Here is a 19,715-nt window from a genome sequence, read left to right on the forward strand (position 1 = left end):
CCGACCGTGGTGCTCGCAAAACAACACCTCCCGTGTGTGTCTGCGCGCAGGCAACGTGGAAGAGAACGTCAGCAGGTTCCATAATGCCGGCATCGCCGTCAGCACCATCTCGGACTTCATCGCCAAATTCCACGAGGGTGCTTTCGAGCCCACCCACCGGCGGATGGCGATGGCCGCTGCCAACGTCGCCAAGCAGAGCAAAGAGCGAGAAGCGTCCCTGCAGCACCCGCCTGAGCCCAACGCCAAGACGAAGCTGCTGAACCTTGGCATACAGCGACCTCCGATATCTGTGCCTTCGGAAGAGAGGAAAGACGCCGGGAAGCAGGGCTGGCCGCTCGTGCGGCCGCTACCGCCAAAACCACCACAGCCACCGCAACCGCCGTTACCACTGGCGCAAGAGCGGCAAGCCCTGGTGGCGGCACCAGCAGCATTGCCCGATCTCAAAGAAAGCAACCAGACCCGGCCAAATTTTCCACCGCCCGCTGCCAAACGTGTTCAACAGTCAGAAGGACCCATGTCGACTGTAGCGGTATCGGCAGCGTTGCAGGATCAGAACGTGAGCAGCCAGTTCTGGCCGAACGTCTCGCGACCCGAACCTGACCCGCAGCCAAAAAAAGTGTCTATGACAGCGTCATTGGATGGGAAGAAAATGAGCAGTTGGGAGAGTCAACCTGTTAAGCACGACGATCAATGGCTGAAAGCACTTACTGCGGAAGAGAAGGAAGCTGACAATCAGAACAGTCCTCTTGTCCCCCCGTCCATTGTGAAGTGGGAACCGCAGTCAACGCGGCCTGCATCGGTTGCTCCAGATGTGAAGAAAGAAAGCGGTTGTAGTTTAATCTCGGCAAGCCCCGTCCCTTCTTTTAAGCAGCAGCAACAGCAGCAGCAAATGAGAGTGAAGAACCAGGAAACAAAAGTGGCCTCTCGGCCCTTGTCGGATGACGCGACAAAAGTCGGTGCCCAGAGCTGCTTCCTCGTCCACTCAACCACCATCTGTGGTGAGCGGCAACCCGACCCAGTAACGTCGACAGTGTGGGATGAGACACTCCTCGTTGTGCCGAGTCCTTCCCCTATTCCTCGAACACCGCCGCGACCTGAACAGCAGCTGAAGGCAGCCACGTCGTCGGATAAAAAGGATACCGAGGAGCAGAGCAGCACCTCCATCCGCCAGCCTACCATCGATAAAGAACAGCGGCCCATGGTGGTGGTGTCGTCGATGCTGCTGGACGAGGAGACATATGGCAGCCGGAACAGTTGTTTGGTAACGTCGTCCTCGTCCACCCGAGAAGAGAGCCCTGTGGCGGTCACGTCCACGACATCGCTGGGAGCAAAGAGGGGGGAAGGCAAGCGGAAGTGTAGCTCCTCCACCACCACTCTGTCAGCTCTGAGACAAGAGCCGCAGCCGAGAGTGGAATCTTCTGCATCAGCGGTGGTAAAGAAAGAAACTGAGCGTAGCAGCCTGGTGGAGCAGCAGCAACAGCGCACAGGTGCTTTGAGACCGTCAGGAGAGACGAGAGAAACGATGCAAGTCGATGGGACATATGGAGGCTTGGGCTGGTATTCCGCCTCAGAAAAAGCTGCAGCACCAGTGCCCTTGGAAAAGAAGGAAGACGGCGAAGCTAGCTCCTCTGCCATCCATCTGTCCACCGATGAGAACCAGCAGCGGCAGGCCACGGTGGTCTTGCCGCCATCGCCTCTAAGATCGCCTCTAAGAGCTGAGAAAAAAAGCGGCCAGAGCTCGCCCCGTGCCCACTCGCGTGCCGGAAATAGTGAGCGACTGCCCAATTCGGCTGCGTCGACACTGACAATAGAGGTGGACGACGATGGTAGCCAGGTAGGGCGTTTTGTCTCACCGCCTCTATCCCCTCGCGAGCAGCAGATTGGAGCAGCTGCTTCGGTGGTTTTGGCAGAGACGAAGAAAGAAGAAAAACAGAGGTATTTCAAGTCTCCGCCATTGGTAGAGAAGAAGGAAAGAAAGCGTAAGTGGGCGTCTGTTTTGTCTTCCAGTTACAAACAAGAGCAGCAGCAGTTCAGCCAGGTTTTGTCAAAGTCGATGGAAGAAAAGGTGGATGGCAGACAAAGCAAAGCACCCCTCCTGCTGCTGTCCACCGTCAGCAGAGAACTGCAGCCCAAAGCGGCAGCCTTGGCGGCGTTCGAGAAGAGAGATGCTTCCCAGAGGAGGTTTCCCATCCTGCAGTTCGCCATTCACGAAGACGAGCAGCAGCTTCCGGAGCAGAAGACGGAGAGCGGCTGCACAGCAGGAACCGAGCATCTGCCCCGAGTGGCGGTGTGCGTGTCGCCTGAAGAGAAGGGGAAAACGCAAAGGGGTTCATCCATCGCTATGCACGAGGAGTGCCTGGCAGTGGTGACACCCGTGTCAAGCCAGCTGTGGGCAGAGAAGCCCCGGAGCACCCAGAACGTTTCTTGTGCGCTCTCGTCGTCGATTTCAGAGCACGGGCAACAGTCGAAGCCATCCCCGCAGGTGACGTTCGAAAACGATGAAGAAACCGGCAGCCAACAGAGGCAGCTCTTCCTCCCCAGGCATGATAGGCAGCCCAGTCTCGCCACCCCAGTGCCGCCGGGAGATAATAAAGATAATAAAGACTCTAGCCATAGCCGGCTCGCTACCTCTGTGCACGAGCGGCCGCCAGCAGCTGAGGCGGCAGTGTCATCGTCTCCCTATGACAAGCATGAAAGCAGTGAGACTTGGATCCCTGTCGCCCCACAGCAATCTTCAAGGAAGGAGCAGCAGCAAAAGCCAGAAGCTCTGGCGGCGGTGATGGTGGCGGCGCCGCAGTTGAAGGCGGGGAAGCACAACGGTCAGGGTGATGCCACCCACGATAGCCTTTGGCCCAGTATCCCAATCCCACAGGAGGGCAACCATGACCTCGCGGGTGACCTCGCCGGCGGCAGAAAACACAGACCGGTGACCCCACCGAATGAGCGGGCCGAGTGCAAGAGGCGGAGGACAGACGTCGAAGAGCCGCCCGGACCGCCGCCACGCGTCCCCAAGGCGGAGTCCGACGAGAAGCGTGATGATGATGGCGTGAGCGATACCCCCGATGAGAGGAAGCGGTGCGATGAGAAAAGGGCAATTAGCGATCGCCCCACTCCTCCCGATGTGTTTCATTTACGCGTTTCATCTTTTTTTTCATCCGGCGACAACGCAAAAGGTCAACGGGGTGCGTTGCTCCTTCAAGGAGATGGGCAGGTTAGAGTCGGGGGGTTGCCTGACCGGTCCAGGCTGACGGTTCACCCGCCTTGCCAGAGTGAGCGCAAGAAGAATATTTTGAAGCCGCTGTCGCTCTGGGAGGAGATAAAGTTGCGACACAAGCAGGGCAACCAACACACGGCGGGAATGACGATGGCAGCGGTGGCAGCGCATGGCAGGGAGAAGCCAGGCAGGGCCGACGGCTCGACGGCGAAGTCAAAGATGGGGGCAGCGGAAATGCAATCGCCGGCCGCGTTCCACCGGGACGGCTGCACGGAGAAGCGCACGGAGACACCGAGCGGAGATCGGCAGCACTGGAAGACTCCACCAGAGAGGATGAGGATCACGAAAAGCAGTGCAGAGGAAGAGTCCGAGAGGAGGAGGAGACGTTCTCCGGGTCGAGGTGAGTGCCGGCTACGCTTGCGACGATTCGCTCTCCCCTCTTCCTTGCCATTCGAGGAATCATTGTGATTCAGGAATCGATTTCTGTTAACTCAATCGCGTTATCCAATTCGCATCCGGGTCATAAAAAATGTTCCCGAATACATTCATCGCGTTATATCCAATTCACGTTATGAGAAAACACGTGTGATAGAAGAACGGACTGTAATTCTTACGTGTGCATAGTTTGATGCGTGTTAATTTGGAGAACTTGCAGCAGTTGTCGCCCTCTACCGTGAACCTACTGCCGACTGGTCGTTTGCGACGCAGCACCCTCGTAATAGAATAGCACAAATACCAAAAGCACTCATTATTTTAATTGAAATTATAACAATTTTGAAAGCACTGTAAGGCACTGGACTGATCATATACAACACTCATCACTGCTTTTCATAATATCGCACTGGTGTCGGACGTACGCCTACGAGCTGAGATGGCGATGGGGTGCGTCCACATATTGTGCCATAGGTAAGCCATATTTTCTATGACCGTTGATAAATTACATAAAAAATGTTCGCTTTCATTATTAGAACAATTTTGTTTTTAAATTGCACTGTGAGGTTGCCTAATTTTTGTAATACATTATCATCATCAATCATCCACCTTGCACCTGCACATTGCCAATTTGTGGATGTGCTCTCCTATTCATAAAAACTAAAATCTTAAAGTGAAACTCAAACCCTCGCTCTTTTATCCCCTTCTTGCTCCGTAGACGACTCCTTAGACCGCGGTCTGCATTCGTCGCAGGCACCACACACACAGCCCTGGTGCCAGACAGGAGACCCAGAGCAGAATAACAAGGACTCCAGCACCACTGACGCCACATCCGCCAGTGCCAGCAGCAGGTGTCCAAATGAGGAGCCAGGCACCACCGACACTACCGCAATGACAGTCCTCCCTGCCCCGCCGAAAATACCGCCACAGCCGCCGCTCCCACCCAGCTGCCCCCCTCCTCCGCCACCAGAACTTCCGCCACCGCCACCACCACCACCAGAGTGTCCACCCCCTAAATCGCTGTCACCGCCAAGGCAACCGTCTGGTTGCGCACTGCAGCCTGTTCTGCCGCCGCCGCCACTGCCACCGCTATTCCTGTCACAGGCATTGCACCAGGGGGTGCAGCCGTGCCTCTCGCGACCTGGGTTCGTGCTGCCACCTCCTCCCTGCGCGACGGTGCCGCCCCCCTCTTGCCCGATAGCGCCACCCCAGTTCGAGATGATGCCGCCCCCTTCCTGCCCGACTGTGCCACCTCCTTCTTGCCCGACTGTGCCACCCCCTTCCTGCTCGACTGTGCCACCCCCTTCCTGCCCGACTCTTCCGCCCCCTTGTCCGACCGTCCACCCAAATAGCCCTCCGCCTGTTCAACCGCCTCCGTGGATGTTCGTGGGGACGGCTGGCACCCTTCCAGGCCCAACGGCAGCTGCCCTACCGCCACAGGCCAGCCCGGCACAGACGTACCAGCAGCCGTACCACTATTTGCCACACTACAGCGGGCCTTGGCAGCCACCCTCTTAAGTTGGCGCTGAATATTTTCCATGTCGATTGTGGTCTGCTGAGTGCAGAAATATTCTCTGGGGTCGGCTTCCCACATAGGGTGACGGTGCAGCCCTGCAATTTCTTCCCTGCTTCACGACTGGCAGCAGAAAGGCCCTCTGCAAGAGGAAGCTCTCAGGAAGCTATCTTGAGAGGATAGGATAGTTGGCCTCATCTACGCTGGCCAGTATTCTTGGAAGAGGTGGAAGTACCGACAATTTGGTCCACCGTGTGCGGGCGGCCCTGCTGATGGATATAGCTGTGAACTGAACAGGTTTAAATTAAGCTCTGGGCATGAATAAACTTCAGGCTGGGTCAGGTATTGCATCTGAAACTGTAAAGCACAGTTTTTTTACATCCCTCAGCGCATTTCCGGCTTACAATTTATCCAGCACTGTCTCAGATGTGGCAGTTTTGCCGTGATAAGTCGATTTTTGTTTAACAGTTTTTTGTGCGATGAACTCACGCCGTGCGTCTCCACTGTGGAAACATGGGCAGTTCAAAGTCATGATGCACCATTTCAAAGTGTTGTCTAGAGATTTACTACCTTTTTCCAATAAAAAGTTGGGCTGTGTTTAAGTACATGTCTGTAATAACGTCCAATAATGTCTGATAAAAAAATCTATTCGGCAAAAAAATCTGAAGTATTTCGCCAATTAGCCACCACACTGGAATTGAGCACTCATGGCGAAATTTGCTCCCAATCGTTTGTATTCTGTCAATACCTTACGTTTCGAAATGCGCCAAAAGTATAACAAACATCTCAGAAATTGAGGTGCGGCGTTTGTCGGCGAGTTTTTTTTTACCTCCAACCTTTTGTCAGGTGGTGCACACTGCGACGGATGCACGGTGGTGGGGAGAGAGGGGGGATTTGAACATTAGTTGAGCCGGAAGTATTTGTGTTTTGCCGTTTGGTCCATGAGATGTGTTATGCTCGTGTGGCTGATCAATGTTGAAGCCCAGACACCAAACTCACAACACCAAAAGCACATTTTCAGACCGTGTAGAGAACAATGTGCACTTGTGACTTCCGCCAGGCACACGCACCCCACATTGTTGGTGGTGCTGAACGAAAGTAAAGTTAATTGACGACATTAGCGTCATGAATATCAGTAATCTTACCCAACGGTGTGCATGTGTAAATAAACTAAGTGCGAGAAAACGAAACCCAGTTATAATGTAAATTATTTTATGGTACAAGGTTGATTAAAACTGCTGCGATTGGTGCTTTTTGCATGTTTACACTGGCAAGCTGGTTTGTATGGACACTGCTTCTGATTTTAAGGATAAAGTTGTCTTTGAACTGCCAAACGTTTTAAACTGGAGTTTCTCGACCAGTACAAACATTCTTCTTGAGGTCTCAAACTGAGTTGGATTTGTTACGCCAATTATTACTTGACGTTCTAGTTAAGCAGTGGCGCGGCTATCAAGTGTATGGGCAGTACACCTGCACGAGATCCACGGGGCAAGAGGAGGGAGTCCAGGCGCTGGGCTTATGAAGAGGTGCGGCTCAGGGAAATGTAACAAGGGAGTTGGCCCATTTCATTCCTTGCAACCAGCGGCCCTTGCAGCTAATAAGCAGAGAGACAACACAGAGAGAGACACGCAACATATAAACACAGATACCCAATGCCTCTTGTGTCGTGGCCTTAAATAGAAAGGGGGGGGGCAGAGAGAGGTGGGTCTGTGGAGCAGATAAATTAGCATGTCAATGAGAGCTGTGTGGAAATCCACCCCGCGGTGGCAGGGGGAGAGAAAGAGCGAATGGACCTAAAAATGTATTTTTTTTTTACCAGACTTGCTGGGTCTTTCTCTCCCCCTGCTACCGCGGGGTGGATTTCCACACAGCTCTTTCATTTACATGCTAATTTCTCTGCTCCAGCAAACCTACCTTTCTCTCTGCCCTGCCCCCCTTTCTATTTAAGGCCACGACACGAGGCATTGGGTCTCTGTGTCGTCTCTCTGCTTGTGTGTCTTGTCTGTGTGTCTCCGTGTCTGTGTTTTGTCTCTCAAATTTAGTTCTACCTGATGACGACTGCTTGTGTTGCAATCGAAACGGCGTATTCTATTATTTAATTTATTTTCTTTCTACGTGACTTTACCGAAAGAACCAAAGAGTAATTCCCGCAGTCACGAAAGCTTCAAATCAAGTTTAATAGGTGAAGGTTAAGGTGCAGCCCTGCAATTTCTTGCTCGTGGCCACTTTGCCAAAAGGTCTTCCGCTCGGCGGAGCTGCCCCCCCCCCCCTCAAGAGGATATTTTAGTCAGACATCTTCGAATAGGAAGGAGTACTCGCATATTACCTCACCACGCAACCTGCCCGTGCATCTTCCCATTGTAATAGTATTCGAAATCCAGGTTAATACATTGGACCTCCATCCCTATTGTAACATGTGTGTTGATCTTCTTTCGCACCGTACGTAGCCAACCATGCTAATTGGAAGGTTGTAAATTATGAGAATTATTTACAGTCCTTGTTAAATCCACTGCTGGGGTACGTTTGACCATGCTTCACCACTTGAGTCAATGTGGGTTGATTAACGTAGGGTGGCAGGGGTCACTAGTTGCAAAAACTACGACTGCATATATACCGGTCCTACTATTTACCCCAAATTTGGAGTTACTCATTACCTTGTGTTTTTTTACAGTAATTAGGACCGGGTAGTGTCTCTAGGACCGATTCAGACATTACTCGCCACTGACGTGACCGAGAATTGAACTCCAACTCAAGACTCGACTTTTTACCACGCAGTGCACAAACCACTACACTTCCACTCGCCCGCCCACTTGTACAAACTTGGATGCAAATCCGAAGTTGTCAAGTCCCTAGCAATCCCACGTGGTGAGGGTGATTTTGAGTTTATTTCCAGGTGGTTGAAAGTGGTGGAATACGAGAGGCGAATCATTCAGTTCAATTACTGTAATCTCTGCATTGAGATAATCTGGTAGATGAATAACACACATAAGTCCTTATGTGTATGTGTTTGACCAAATTATAACTTAATCGACACCAGAAATTAATTGTTTCTTGGAGTGTTTTAAAATCCAGAGAAAACGGTTATACAAGTGAAATCTACCTCTCCAACTGGATAGAAAAATGTGGCAGTGTTCAAGATACCCCTGCCAACTGACTGTCAAGTCTGTTAACAGAATGAGTGATTACCTCATTTAATGATGCTAAGGTTCCTTGTAAACATTAACCAATTCCTGCAAAAGGTCGTTTGGCCCAGCCGTTAATAATGTTGGCTTCTGAGTTACATATTGGCATTGGCCATATTCTGCTTGATGAAGGTGCCTCCGCAAGTGACCACATCTCACAATCTTGCGATGTAAATATCTTGTAAATACTTAAAACGCCATTCTCTTTTTGATTCATGAATCTGTTACGCACAGGAGATTTTTCACCGCCCCAGCGGAAGTGGCAGGAGGATTACATTCAAGGAAGAGTTTATCTTCGACGTTTTCCACTGTGCTTAGTTTCTCTGGGGTTCTGGCAGTCAACGATTGATTAATTTGTGCCGTCAGCTGATTCTATGCAAGTGTAGTAGAGTTCACGACTCTTGGACGCCGGAGTTGGAGGCACACGGGTTTATTACACACAGCACGGTTGTGGCATACAACTCTAGAGGGGGTGTCGGCCCCCTCACCCGGCTAGCTGGGGATACACGCGCTAGCTACTTTCTAGCCTGCCTCCTAGTCCTCCTCTAACGGGCTAGGGGAGGCTATCTGGCCCGACACTGGTAAGTCGGGCCCGGTACCCTGAGTCCCAGACCAGCGCTGACAGGAGCACCGGCTCTGGATCTCGGGACCACGCCGCTGGCTCGGTCCTGTTCGGCCCTGATAAGGACGGCGAACCAGGGGAGTCCAGGGCTCTAGCTAAGACGTCTTCAGTCACTGGTTAGCTTCACAAGAACCCCGAGCCCTCCGATACATCCCCTTTTATACCCAACCCCCCGCTGAGGGGTGGGGCCCCCCCGGGTGCCTGGCGCGGACGTCGTAGAGAGCACCTCCCCTGTGCACTCACGTAGCCCCGCCCACTGTGTTTGCCCTAAGCTGCCATGCATAACGGGCTCTCTCTCTAACACCCCTACACAAGCGAAAGATTACACTTACATTCGCCCACAGTTCTTAATAATAATAAAAAAGCAAGACATTTAACCGAAGAAAAATGCACTTGGTTGTGATGTTTGCAGTTGAATTGAGAATGTAAAAATGTTATCATTGAAATTGTTATTTTGATATCTAAATATATTGTTTAGACTGCTGTTGTGTTGCAGTTGTATGTGTTAACAGTAACGTAACCTGTGCTTATGAGGCACCTTTCACAATTTATCACGAGTTCTAAAACTCAATCTTCGCCAGCCACCGCAATACAACACTAGTAGTTGATTTTACAGAGCATCTAAATAAATATGTTATGTGAAGGGAAAAAAAACAGGACCCTGCGGGGTGGGCTGGTAGGAACGAATAACCAAAGAATATAAACATAATGTATTATTACACTTGTTTAGCCAGGAAAGCCCCACTGAGTCTAAAGGTTTTTGTAGGGTCCTGCCAAGTGTTTGCAGTAGGGGGCGATGTTGCTACACCGAATCGGATGATACGAAGGGAGAGTGTGAGGCCTAGTTCTAGGCTTTAGGCCTAGCTGTATGCGTTAGGCTGCTGTGAGTTATTTTTTAATTTAAATGTTTTAATTATTTATGTAAAAGCCTTAAATGTAAATATTTCTATTTAAAAACATCAGGGAATGTAACATTGTGAAACATTAACTCCCTTTCACACACGAGGGGGTACGATACGAAGGGAGAGTTTGAGGCCTAGTTCTAGGCTTTAGGCCTAGCTGTAGGCTTTAGGCCGCCGTGAGTTAATTTTAAATTAAAATGTTTTTATTAATGTAAAAGCTTTAAATTTAAATGTTTCTATTTAAAAGCATCAGGGAATGTAACATTGTTAAACATTAACTCCCTTGCACACACGCGGGGGTACGATACGAAGGGAGAGTTTGAGGCGTAGTTCGAGGCTTTAGGCCTAGCTGTAGGCTTTAGGGCGCTGTGAGTTAATTTGAATTAAAAAGTTTTAATTAAAAGCTATCTCAGGGAATTATAAGGGAATGTTACACTTGTTTAGCCAGGAAAGCCTCATTAATTTAAATGTTTTAATTAAAAGCTATCTGAGGGAATTATAAGGGAATGTTACACTTGTTTAGCCAGGAAAGCGTCACTGAGTCTAAAGGTTTTTGTAGGGTCATGCCAAGTGTTTGCAGTAGGGGGCGATGTTGCTACATGGACGGACGGACGGACGATATAATCTGTTGTAGGCTGGTCCATTTCGTTCCTACCAGTATAAGTGTGCAAAGTATCATAGATAGATGCACGCTTGGAATTGTATTGATAGAAGAACATGTAGAATCGGAGAACATTACCTGGTTAACATTTGTAAATGTTAAGTTGGCTTGCGTAGGACTTGCTGTGGGAAGGGATGACTGACGGTCAATAATAAGGATGTGGTGTCAGCTTTTGAAAGTAACACGTCCAAGAGTATCAAATTTGTTGTTTAAACTGATGGTGAGACCTCGAGACCACGATGATACTCATTTGCAAGAGTGACTTGTGGCTTGAGTCTGCCAGTAGGGGGCGATGATTGCTACTGCTGTGGAGAGTCCCGATTGAGTAATTTGCGGTGCATTTTAGCTGACGCCAGTACATAATGGCCTACTGCGAATTACGTCAGGGGATATTTAACGTCCAATGTGAAGCAGACTGCATGCAGTGTCATTATGGTTATTGCACCTGCAGTAATAACCAGGACAGCTGCTGAAATTGAACCGTGAACCTCTACAACGAGCTGTGATCGCGGTAGCGCCAGGCAAAGTCGCCACACTGTTCACCGAGGAGATAGAGCAATGAAGTCGGCTGGTGTGCCGGTGCTGGTTGTGCGGTTTGATCGCAAGATTGTGAAAGATGGAGAGGGCTTGGGAAGGCCTTTAACCAGCAGTGGAATGATGATAGTGCTGATGTATGGAAACAAATTACATTGGTGGGGAGATGGTAGCTCTCTCGCCTGGCATACAGGAGGTTCTGGGTTCAATCTCGACCTTGATGCCTGCTGTAGTGAGGGAAAAAAATATTTGATCCCCTGCTGATTTTGTACGTTTGCCCACTGACAAAGAAATGATCAGTCTATAATTGTAATAGGTTTATTTGAACAGTGAGAGACAGAATAACAACAACATCCAGAAAAACGCATGTCAAAAATGTTATAAATTGATTTGCATTTGAATGAGGGAATGCTCCTAATCTCAGCTTGTTACCTGTATAAAAGACACCTGTTCACAGAAGCAATCGATCAGATTCCAAACTCTCCACCATGGCCAAGACCAAAGAGCTCTCCAAGGATGTCGGGGACAAGATTGTAGACCTACACAAGGCTGGAATGGGCTACAAGACCATCGTCAAGCAGCTTGGTGAGAAGGTGACAACAGTTGGTGCGATTATTCGCAAATGGAAGAAACACAAAAGAACTGTCAATCTCCCACGGCCTGGGGCTCCATGCAAGATCTCACCTCGTGGAGTTGCAATGATCATGAGAACGGTGAAGAATCAGCCCAGAACTACACGGAAGGATCTTGTCAATGATCTCAAGGCAGCTGGGACCATAGTCACCAAGAAAGCAGTTGGTAACACACTACGCCGTGAAGGACTGAAATCCTGCAGCGCCCGCAAGGTCCCCCTGCTCAAGAAAGCACATATACATGACCGTCGGAAGTTTGCCAATGAACATCTGAATGATTCAGAGGACAACTGGGTGAAAGTGTTGTGGTCAGATGAGACCAAAATGGAGCCCTTTGGCATCAACTCAACTCGCCGTATTTGGAGGAGGAATGCTGCCTATGACCCCAAGAACACCATCCCCACCGTCAAACATGGAAGTGGAAACATTATGCTTTGGGGGGGGGGAGTTTCTGCTAAGGGGACAGGACAACTTCACCGCATCAAAGGGACGATGGACGGGGCCATGTACCATCAAATCTTGGGTGAGAACCTCCTTCCCTCAGCCAGGGCATTGAAAATGGGTCGTGGATGGGTATTCCAGCATGACAATGACCCAAAACACACGGCCAAGGCAACAAAGGAGTGGCTCAAGAAGAAGCACATTAAGGTCCTGGAGTGGCCTAGCCAGTATCCAGACCTTAATCCCATAGAAAATCTGCGGAGGGAGCTGAAGGTTCGAGTTGCCAAACGTCAGCCTCGAAACCTTAATGACTTGGAGAAGATCTGCAAAGAGGAGCGGGACAAAATCCCTCCTGAGATGTGTGCAAACCTGGTGGCCAACTACAAGAAACGTCTGACCTCTGTGATTGCCAACAAGGGTTTTGCCACCAAGTACTAAGTCATGTTTTGCAGAGGGGTCAAATACTTATTTCCCTCATTAAAATGCAAATCAATTTATAACATTTTTGACATGCGTTTTTCTGGATTTTTGTCGTTGTTATTCTGTCTCTCACTGTTCAAATAAACCTACCATTAAAATTATAGACTGATCATTTTTTTGTCAGTGGGCAAACGTACAAAATCAGCAGGGGATCAAATACTTTTTTCCCTCACTGAATATTCGGAGTTTGCATGTTCTTCCAGGAATTACAACAATTTTCATATCCGAACCCGTGTCAGTGTTATATAGTGTGTTTCCAGGGGAGATGTCACTGACAGGACTAGCTATTAAATAATTTCAGTAGGTCTCTACAACAGGATTGATATTTTATATGTCAAATCAATATAGTTCGTTGAATGTAATTTTTTTATGCTTTTGAGTTGGCATAAACCACGTTAAGTGTTAGGATGGTCTGTTTCTGAATTAATTGGTGACTTGAAACTGGAAACTTGCTATACTTGATACCTCGGTTCAATCAATGGTGGCTTGCCGGGTTCTTCAGGATTTCTGAATGAAAAGAAAATCGTCTTGAAGATTTTCACTAAAATCATTTTCAACTAAATATCGTAAATGTCGTCACTCCACAGACACTAACAACGCACAAACAATACCCAGACAAACAGACTAACAAGAAAACCAACTTGCATTAAATAAGCAACCCAATTATTTAGAAGTGTGGGGGCCAACATCTGCTCTGCCGCCCTCGGGCAGGTGGAGCGCAATGTTTGCCCCCTCCACTCCCTCCTTTACTCCTCCACTGCGCCGTTCGTCCCATCTCGCCGGGCCGCCCCCCGAGCCAGTGCCCTCTCTGACGGACATGTATGAATACACACGCACGCCTCGCCTTTAATGCTATTGTCGCTGTGTAAACATGCTGTGTAAACGCGCGTGAGCGTGTGGGTTTATCGTAATTACTCACACAAATTGCAGACACCACGCCGAGGTTCTACCCATAGAGAAATCACACTGCACCGATACTCTGAACTAAAGTTGATACTGGTAGGAACGAAGTGGACCAACCTACAACATTATATCGTCCGTCCGTCCGTGTAGCAACATCGCCCCCTACTGCAAACACTTGGCATGACCCTACAAAAACCTTTAGACTCAATGACGCTTTCCTGGCTAAACAAGTGTAACATTCCCTTATAATTCCCTCAGATAGCTTTTAATTAAACCATTTAAATTAATGAGGCTTTCCTGGCTAAACAAGTGTAACATTCCCTTATAATTCCCTGAGATAGCTTTTAATTAAAACTTTTAAATTAAAATTTAACTCACAGCGCCCTAAAGCCTACAGCTAGGCCTAAAGCCTCGAACAACGCCTCAAACTCTCCCTTCGTATCGTTCCCCCGCGAGTGTGCAAGGGAGTTAATGTTTAACAATGTTACATTCCCTGATGCTTTTAAATAGAAACATTTAAATTTAAAGCTTTTACATACATAATAAAAACATTTAAATTAAAAATTAACTCACGGCGGCCTAAACCCTACAGCTAGCCCTAAAGCATAGAATTAGGCCTCAAACTCTCCCTTCGTATCGTACCCCCGCGTGTGTGAAAGGGAGTTAATGTTTAACAATGTTACATTCCCTGATGTTTTTAAATAGAAACATTTACATTTAAAGCTTTTACATAAATAATTAAAACATTTAAATTAAAAATTAACTCACAGCGGCCTAACGCCTACAGCTAGGCCTAAAGCCTAGAACTAGGCCTCACACTCTCCCTTCGTATCGTCCGATTCGGTGTAGCAACATCGCCCCCTACTGCAAACACTTGGCAGGACCCTACAAAACCTTTAGACTCAGTGGGGCTTTCCTGGCTAAACAAGTGTAATAACATTGTTTATATTCTTTGGTTATTCGTTCCTACCAGCCCACCCCGCAGGGTCCTATTTAATGGCGCAAGTACACCCGACCTGGAGGGGGAATATTTCGCAGGAAGGGCTTTAGCCTGACTGCCTATGAGCCCAGTCACTCAAGCATTCTACCTCGTAGCTGTACTCACGGCGTCGCACGGACGCTGCGAGAGTCGGAGGGAGAAGGACGAGCGAAAACTTCACCTATCACTGCCTCGTAGCAGCACTCGCTGGCATCACACGGATGCTGCGAGCGGCTCGAGGAGGCAGGACAGCAGAGAGTGGGTCTTGTTGGCCCAGAGGTTGGAGACAATTGACTGAAAATCGTCCGGGGCCCCCCTTTTTATTCTCTAAACTTCAAAGGCCCAGGGTGACGTCATACCCCGCAGCCAATCGTGCGCTTACCTGCGCCCTCATGCTCTTGTTTCCTCCTTTCTACCATGGCCTAATCCCCTCACTTCAAAGGGCCGGGATGGCGTTTGTCCCGCGCGACCAATCGTGCACCTACCTGTGGTTACTGCCCCCTTGTTACCGCATCCTTCCTCGAGAGCTGGAAACTTGGGCTCAGAGGGGCCCATGTACGGCACGAAGCCATCAGGTACAGGGGGCCTGGGGGGTGCGGGGATTCAGGGGTTTCGGGGTACCCGAAGGGCGGGTGCCTCCCCCCACCGGGGCCACCCTCCACGGTTTTAGTTGGCAGACATTGACCACCGTCTCTCATACCGTGCAGGGGGAGATCTGCCGCACCACGGTCCAGGGTCCGCGCCAGTAGGTGGTCAGCTTCCCCACCTGTCTGGCCCCTATGCGCTTGGTGTGCAGGCATACTTTAGAGCCCGACGAGTAGAAGGTCGGCTCCACACAGGGGCGAGCACCCTGCTCTTGCTGCTGATGTGTGGCCTCCCCCTGTTGGTAGGCCCGGGTCCCCATCAGGTGCTCCACACCTGATGGGGACCCGGCTCGCTGAGGGTTGGATTATGTTATCGTGGAGCATATCTGCGACCGCCTCTTTAATCTAGGCCCGTTCGTTGCCCCCACTCGGTATGCGGGGAGTTTAATGGGTGGACTGCACCTGTGTCAATTTGGTGTTTAACGAGGTCTGTCCGGCCCACATCCGAATGGTGCTCACTAAACACTTCAGCGTACTCCCGCAGTAGCCCTCGCAGTTGATCAGCCTCCCCCTTGTAGCGCAACAAGCAGGGGGAGGACCTCTGCTCTGGGGGTCAGACCGACCCGCCATGCCAGGTCCTGGTTGTCCTCGGGGCGGCAGGGGTCCTCAGTCCAGAGGGCGTGCAGGGGGTACACTGTGGCTACCATGGTGCGCCATCGCAGCGTTGCTGGGGTACTATGGGGGTTAAAAACTCGCAAAAACAGCCGTCCCCTGTCAGCGTTTACCAATGTGGCCGACCCTACAACTCCGTAGTGTGCCGCCAACTCCAGGTGAAGAGTCAAGATTACCTCATCCGATGGTCGGTGAGAGGGGTCGGTGGGGGGCGTTGCTACCGCCAACAGCATCTCCGCAAGGGGGCTGACGGTGACGGCCGACGCAAGGATAGCGGCCACAGGGTCGAAGCGGGGGCGACCCGGCTCCTGTCTCAAGAACAGAATCCGCTTCCCGCTGCCCTCCACGGTGGCGCATCACTGGCGCGGCTGTACGTTGAGCCCCAACTTTTCCAGGTCGGTACCTGATAAATGGAGACACACACTACGTGGTTAGAGGCAACCTGTTTATTAACACTTCCTTATATCGGAACTGCTTCTATAATTGGTGTAGATGTATCTTTCACTAGGTAACCCCTTGTACACGAGACTATTGAAGATCCACGACCCGACGACTTGACTGGACCCACCGAACGTTACCCACAGAATCGACCCTCGATGCTCTCTTTTATCCTGTTCAGCGTGGCCTTGCCCCGCCCTTTGGCTACGCACCTCCCACAAGGCTCGCTCCCCTGACTGCCCGAATCACGCCAAGGGCCGATCGTGTACTGTACCGATGTGGGTGGCAACAGCGCTCTAACCCCCTAGTGGCGGATATACCGTCATTACACTACCCACCCCCCCTTTACAAAACACAGCCGTCCCCGGCTCTAACTCGCCTCCAATAACAACATGAAAAGTGACCGAACGTAACCCAGTGGCATTAGGACTTGTCCCTCAAGTGAATATGAAAGTCACTTTAAGCGGCTCGTTTTAGAGCGGGTCCTCGTTGCCGGGCCTCCAGGGACTGGTGGAAGTGGTTCTGACGGAGGAGGAGAATGAGAAGACGTCGGAGGAAGTCCGCACCTTGCAGGTGAAGCCGGTCGCTCCGCAATACCTAAGCGCTGGGATCCTGTGGGCAGAGAGTCAGTGGACGCCTGAGGGACAACGTCCCCTAGTCCTTGGCCTGGCTCACCGGGTGCACCTGACACACAGCCCTCGGTTAGTGGAGATGAAGCGACACCGTCGGGCGGATAAAAAAAGTTTCAGTCATGACGTATGCACGAACCAGCGCCTGCGACCGATTTGAATGCATACACTCTGCGGGCTTGCTACCTCAATGATTGTGACGGGACCCTGCCAGGGCTTGTACAGTTTCGGGCACGTACCCACCGTAACTTAGGGGCAGTGGAGCCAAGCCTAATCACCCGGCTCCCATTTAGTCCTGGATTCCCGGAGAGCAACCAGCCGTTCATTTGCAGCTTTCCTCAGGCCCGAATTCCCCCGAGAGGCTTCCCTAGCCTCTGACAAGCGCTTGAGGGTAAGGCGCATGGGGTCGGCCAGGTTACTTTTCCCCAGCTCCGGGTTAAATTGAACTTCGATGGGTGGGTCATACTCCCACCCATACATAAGATAAAATGGCGAGAAGCCCCGTGGATGCGTGCGGAGCCAGCAAGCCGTCAGTCTGTGGGTGATAGGGTGAGGTGCGGACTTTTTTTGTGCCCAAAAAGCTGCACACTTCCTTGAGTAATTTAGAAGATAATTTTTTGCCCTGATCCGTGAGGAGATGTTCCGGGGCTCCTTTATCCAAAACGTACCCGTGGAGGAAAGCATCAGTAATGGTGGCAGCCGACTGCTCCGGCACCGGCCAGGCCATCGGCCACCGCGACAGGTATTCGACACCCACTAATAACGGATCGAGCATGTCGAGTACCACGAGCTCATTGACACGGGACACGCTGATTGATTGACAAGGCGTCCGCGTTCGCGTGCGTCCGCCCAGCCCTATACTCGATTTGCAGGTTATATTCCTGCAACTGCGTTAGCCACCGGGCCATCTGCCCCCGCGGTTCCCTGAATGTGAGGAGGAACTGCAGAGCATAATGGTCAGTGCGCACGCGACATTTCCTGACGTACAAATACAGCCGGAACTGCTTACACGCGAAAATCACGGCATACAGTTCCTGATGGGTCACGCAATAATTAAGTTCGGTCCCGCTCAGGGTCCGGCTGGCGTATGCGATGACCCGCTCCGTCCCATCCTGCACCTGTGACAACACCGCGCCCAGCCCACTGCTGCAGGCGTCGGTGTCCAAAATAAAATCGGTGGAAAAATCAGGCAGTGCCAGGGTAGGGGTATGGGTGAGGTTGTCTTTGAGTGGGTGATCTAAATTGGAATTGGCTAAACTCGCTGGCCGTGGCCACAAATTTTGCAGATTAATTTAACCTGTTTCAATTAATAATTAGGTTATTTTCATCTTCATAACCAGCCATCCACTGCTTTATCAGTCATGTTAGGAGATGAAGTGATTCAGAAATCTCAGAGCGGTGCACCGTTTGTTAGAGAATGTCACACATGCTTTATATTGGCTTTAGAAAGTAGAGGCACACTTTCCCATACAATTCGACATTGTCACAGTAAAAACTATATTTTTGTATTACCATATAGACTTTAGCTATACAAGTGTAGGAGTTATTACGGGGAGAAGGGCGGACAGAAAACACAAGGGTGTCTGCACCCACACACGGGTGTCTACATTCACGTCCGCATCCGTTAACCACTGGGGGGCCATGGGGGCTCTGTGATCCCCCATAACTCCACCTCTCGGAGGGGATTCCTATAAAAGGTGGGGAGCCAGAGAGCTCGGGGCCAGTGTGGAAGAAGCTTACCATTGAAGTCTGAAGACCGGCAGAATAGGCCCTGGGACTCCCATGTCTCGCTGCCCTTGTCAGGGCCGAGCTGGGCAAGCCAGTGGCGCGGCCCCAAGAGCTTCCGGACCTCTGCTCTTGTAAGAGCAAGGCTGGGTTAGCTGGGTGCCGGGATCCGTGCTTTACCAGGGCCGGATCAGACAGCCTCCCATAGCACTATTAGAGGAGGACTGGGAACAGGACAGGGGGAATAGTGCTAGGGGTGTTTTCCCATCTAGTACGGATGAAGGGGCCGTTACCCCTTCAAGTATTGTACTGCCCTTGAGTTTAATAAACGAGTGTGCCTCGACTCCGTCGTCAGTCTCCCTGGAACTCACTACACAGGTACGGACGATACTGTTGTATTAAAACAACAAAAGCGAGCAGTTCACGGCGGGTAACGCAATAGCGCTGTTCCGCTGGGGACAGCACCCTACTGCCGTAGGCGACGACGCGTTCGACGCCGTCCACGACTTGCGAGAGCACTGTGCCAATGCCTGTATTGCTGGCGTCAGTGTCTAGGATGAAGGGCAAGGTGAAGTCAGGGTAGCACAAGGGAGGGGCACCGACAAGGGCATCGTGTAGCGCCTTGAACGCCCCGTCCTCTGCATCCCCCCAATGGAACTTGGCCCCTTTAGCCGTTAAAGCATGAAGAGGTTTCGCTATTGTCGCAAAACTCTCAACGAACCGACGGTAATAGAACGTGAAGCCTATGAAGCTGCGGACCTTCCCCACAGACGTAGGTGTCGGCCACGTCCTTACACAATCAGTTTCCGCGGGGTCGGTGGCTATGCCTGTATGGCTGACAATGTGCCCGAGGTACCGCACCGATTCCCGCAATAGAAAACCCTTCTGGGGCTTGAATTTAAGGTTAGCGGTCCACATCCTTACAAACACAGCCCTCAATCTTTCCAAGTGTTCCTCGAACGTACGACTGAAAATAATCACATCATCCAGATAGATGAGGCACGAGTCCCACTGCAGCCCAGCGAGGACCAGCTCCATTAGCCGCTGGAATGTCGCTGGGGCCGAGTGCAACCCCATGGGCAACCAATTAAATTGAAAAAGGCCCTGTGGCGTGCGGAAGGCGGTCTTTGGTTTAGATGCCTCGTCCAAGGGCAGTTGCCAAATCCGGATAA

At 50.8% G+C, this 19,715-nt stretch overlaps 1 protein-coding gene across 6 annotated transcripts in view; it reads left to right on the plus strand.

Moving 5' to 3' along the window:
• The window catches only part of LOC144732929 (uncharacterized), a 112,203-nt gene extending 105,710 nt beyond the window's left edge, over positions 1-6,493 (plus strand). For all 6 annotated transcript variants that reach the window (XM_078614606.1, XM_078614608.1, XM_078614610.1 and 3 more), the window contains 2 exons: positions 51-3,614; positions 4,365-6,493. In XM_078614606.1, the coding sequence (XP_078470732.1) occupies positions 51-3,614; positions 4,365-5,164 (4,364 nt within the window). In that variant the 3' untranslated portion in view covers positions 5,165-6,493. The remainder of the gene's footprint in view (positions 1-50; positions 3,615-4,364) is intronic.
• Positions 6,494-19,715: the final 13,222 nt, after the last annotated feature.

Source organism: Lampetra planeri, chromosome 44 (assembly GCF_965212315.1).
Source record: "Lampetra planeri chromosome 44, kcLamPlan1.2.h2, whole genome shotgun sequence".
Lineage (NCBI taxonomy): Eukaryota > Metazoa > Chordata > Hyperoartia > Petromyzontiformes > Petromyzontidae > Lampetra > Lampetra planeri.